This window comes from Balaenoptera musculus, chromosome 11 (assembly GCF_009873245.2).
Source record: "Balaenoptera musculus isolate JJ_BM4_2016_0621 chromosome 11, mBalMus1.pri.v3, whole genome shotgun sequence".
NCBI classification, from domain to species: domain Eukaryota; kingdom Metazoa; phylum Chordata; class Mammalia; order Artiodactyla; family Balaenopteridae; genus Balaenoptera; species Balaenoptera musculus.
The window spans coordinates 88,643,962-88,647,209 of record NC_045795.1 but is presented as its reverse complement, the minus strand read 5'-3'; the positions used below and the strand labels follow the sequence as shown (position 1 = coordinate 88,647,209).

Sequence of the window (3,248 nt, the reverse complement as noted above, 5' to 3'; positions counted from 1 at the left end):
TTCTATAAAAATATATTTATGTGTTCACAGGAAAAAAGTTGAGTTGGTAGGTGTGGGGTGATTTTCGACCTATCATTAGATTATAGGTTTATGAAGTTAGAAGGCATGTTAGCTTTTATCATTTTCAAATTTTTCATCATAAAAAAGAACACCCTGTGACAGAGAGAAGGTAACTGAGATAATCATTAGCACTTTAGAGACAGTTTGAAGCAAAGGGGTCAAGCAACTTGTCTACGGTTTATGTACAAAATCAGTGCTGGAACCAGGAAGAGAACTTGGATTTTCCCAACCCTTGGACAGCTCTCTAGGAACTGATGATCCCCACCAACAGTCCTTGAGATTATATACAACCTATTACATTGAAATCCTATTGACAGTAGACTAGAGAAAGTTAGTCATGGACCTATCCCTTCTGTGAAGCTTCCCGGTAGAAACCACATGCTACTGAGAAAAGGTAATAGAGAGTGATAGCAAAAGGCAGTCTGAAAGCAATCTCGTTTTTCAAATCCCTAAGTTTTGGCCGTTCAGAAAATATGAGCAGGAACATCCTTATTACTCACACAGTTAAGGGAGAACTCTACTATCTAGCAAAAGCAAACATTTCATTATTTGTGTTTCCTTCTAACTTAAAGGAAATTAAATTGATAATAAATCTAATCCTAATGCACTTCTGAGATTATGTCCATCCTGCACGACTCTGTTAAAAACTTGTTTAGCTGACGACAAAGAAGAGCAAGTGGAATACTAGTGGAAGTAAACCCAGAAGTCCTAACCTTGGCCTCATCGATAGCTGAGTACCCGAAATTCCTCCCAGGTAAGTCAAAACGTGATGATTCTTCCTTGAGAAAAGCTGTGCCTTAAAATTAGATGGGGATAAAGCTCAAGGGGCTGGATGGGTGGGTGCGTGGGTCCTCAGAGTCAGGGTGAGGCCCACAGTGCCTTCCCACTTTGGGAATTCTTACTTCAGAGGTGTGGTCAAGTCCTGAGCCCACAAGTATTGTTTTAAGTAAGACCTTCTTTTGCCGCCTATCCCTTTTGGAGGACAGACAGACAAGGTTTAAAACGATAATTAGATATTCCATGTGGATTATTGCGTTGACCCTTATACACACTCCCTCATTTTGGTCCACAAGCGAGAGAGCGGGCTACATACATCAAAGTCAGGCTTTAACGATATACACGGATGGGTACAGTTCAAACAATAAAGTAAAATCTGTGAGTCAATTTCACTTAAACATAATTAAGAAATGCACTTAAGAAGAATGTCAAGGTAAGGTTAAAAATTTTTTCCATAAAATGAGAAGCTCCACACTGAATTTTACTGACATGCATGCACCGTCCTTCATGGTATTTCTAAACCGCTTCCATGTATAATTTTAGAAGGACGAGTAGCTCACGTGCCAGGAAATAAATTCCCTGAATTTGTACTGGCTTTGACGGAAGGAGAACATAGAAAACTATCCCACCCTGAAGATGTTTAAAGTGTGCTACAGGCAAAACCTATGTATAGAAATTTGTACTCTAAACAAACAGTTTTTCTTTTGGGGGGCTGGGGTAGGAGTACACTCAACAACAAAAATTTACTTTGAAAAATATGGAATCATTCCCTTCAATATTTATATGATATTTTATTTTGAGATGGTGGGAGAAGCACATAAGAACAAAATCCAAATGATTTGTACAGAGTCTTCCGTTTGGGAACCTCATGTGATTGGTTGTAGCTTTGGAATGATGAAACATGGTGTATTACTATATACTCCAGCTGTACAGACATGCCTGTTAATGTTCTTTTTCTCACCCCAAAATAAAACAATCTCTATTTTAAACTGTGTAAATATTAACATAATATTTACAATGCATTCATGAAATATGTGGAACATACCATTATACAAACATAGAGAAAAGGTACAAGCAATCAATTTAGAAATGGAGATATTAAATAGATACCAGTTATTAGACCACAGCATTACGGACACCTCCTGCCTGTTCTTTCATAAGATAACCTTCTGACCACTGCTTCTTTTGCAGCTGAATTGAGTCCAATAAAACACAAAAAACAAAGATGTTTGTAGATGTCATAAGTGATAGAAATTACAAATTCACGTTGATACTGAGAAAGGTAGAATTCTGTTTAAGCATGAGCATCTCTGGGCAAAGAGGAGCTCAATAAATACTAGTTGATCATTTCACCTAAGACTTCTACTACTCAAATTTTAAATAATAAATTTAGACTGTATATATTCAACGAACTGTTTAAGTAAGACATTCATTCTCTTTACATTTTAAATAACCAGTTTGCTTACCATCTTTTAACCTGTCAGGAAGCGAAGTCACTAAGACAGTTCTCCGAGACGGAATACACATGTGCATACACAGAAAACCCACAAGGTAGCAACATCTCTGCAAACACAGTGAAGAGTAAAACCAGGCAAATATGGAGTTCACTGGATGGATACTTTGGATTCAGGTGAGGTGAATCTAAATACAGGATTTGTTTTGTGTTCTGCATTTTGAGCACCTGAAAAAAAAAAAAAACACAGGCGTGTAGTGCTAGATATTTTACTTTTTCAAGGCAGTGCTATTGTTCTCAACACAACTGCAGGAAGTTCAAATTCTGGATGAAGTCTTTTGCCACAATGTTTCTATTCCTATAGGAAAAGTTCTTGCTCCCTTGAACAGATAAATATGGAGGGTTGGTGTGAACCGCTGATGTGTTTCTATGCTCTGCGTTTACGCTCGGAGTGGAAATGTTGCTGTAGAACTTCCATTGCTTTCCGCCGATCCTTTCTCCTTAGATCCAGCATAGGCGCCAATAAATGACCCATCCTCACTGAACAGACCGTGGTCACCTTCTCCATACTCGACTAAGCTGTCGGCACTTTCTGTGGCCTGCATATCCCTGTTAAGGGACCGAAGGCTTCCTTTGAGAGGTTTTTCATCGCTGTCACTAGAAAATAAAAAGGAAGAATTCGACAAAATCTAACGTGAGGTACTCATGTAAAGCAAGACTCAGGCACAAGTGCTAATAGGTTTTTAAACTTTCCGGATATTCACATTAGCACTGAAGACAGGTAAATCCTGAATGACTCCTTTCACAAAGAAATGTTTAAATCGTCATTACCAATTTGTGTCGTTCTGAGTAATTGAGAAACTCACACAACACTCCTGCTTGCCTTTAAAATTGAGACATGCAGATATTCAATCTGTTGATTACATAGAGAACAAATGTTATTTCCTTCACTTTCATG

At 38.1% G+C, this 3,248-nt stretch overlaps 1 protein-coding gene across 10 annotated transcripts in view; it reads right to left on the bottom strand.

Annotated features, from left to right (window-relative positions):
• Positions 1–136: 136 nt before the first annotated feature.
• CHL1 (cell adhesion molecule L1 like) overlaps positions 137–3,248 on the bottom strand; it is a 202,911-nt gene continuing 199,799 nt past the window's right edge. For 9 of the 10 annotated variants that reach the window (XM_036869264.1, XM_036869258.1, XM_036869265.1 and 6 more), the window contains one exon: positions 137–2,947. In XM_036869264.1, coding sequence (XP_036725159.1) covers positions 2,731–2,947 — 217 coding nt within the window. In that variant the 3' untranslated portion in view covers positions 137–2,730. The remainder of the gene's footprint in view (positions 2,948–3,248) is intronic. The other variant, XM_036869266.1, reaches the window with a different exon arrangement.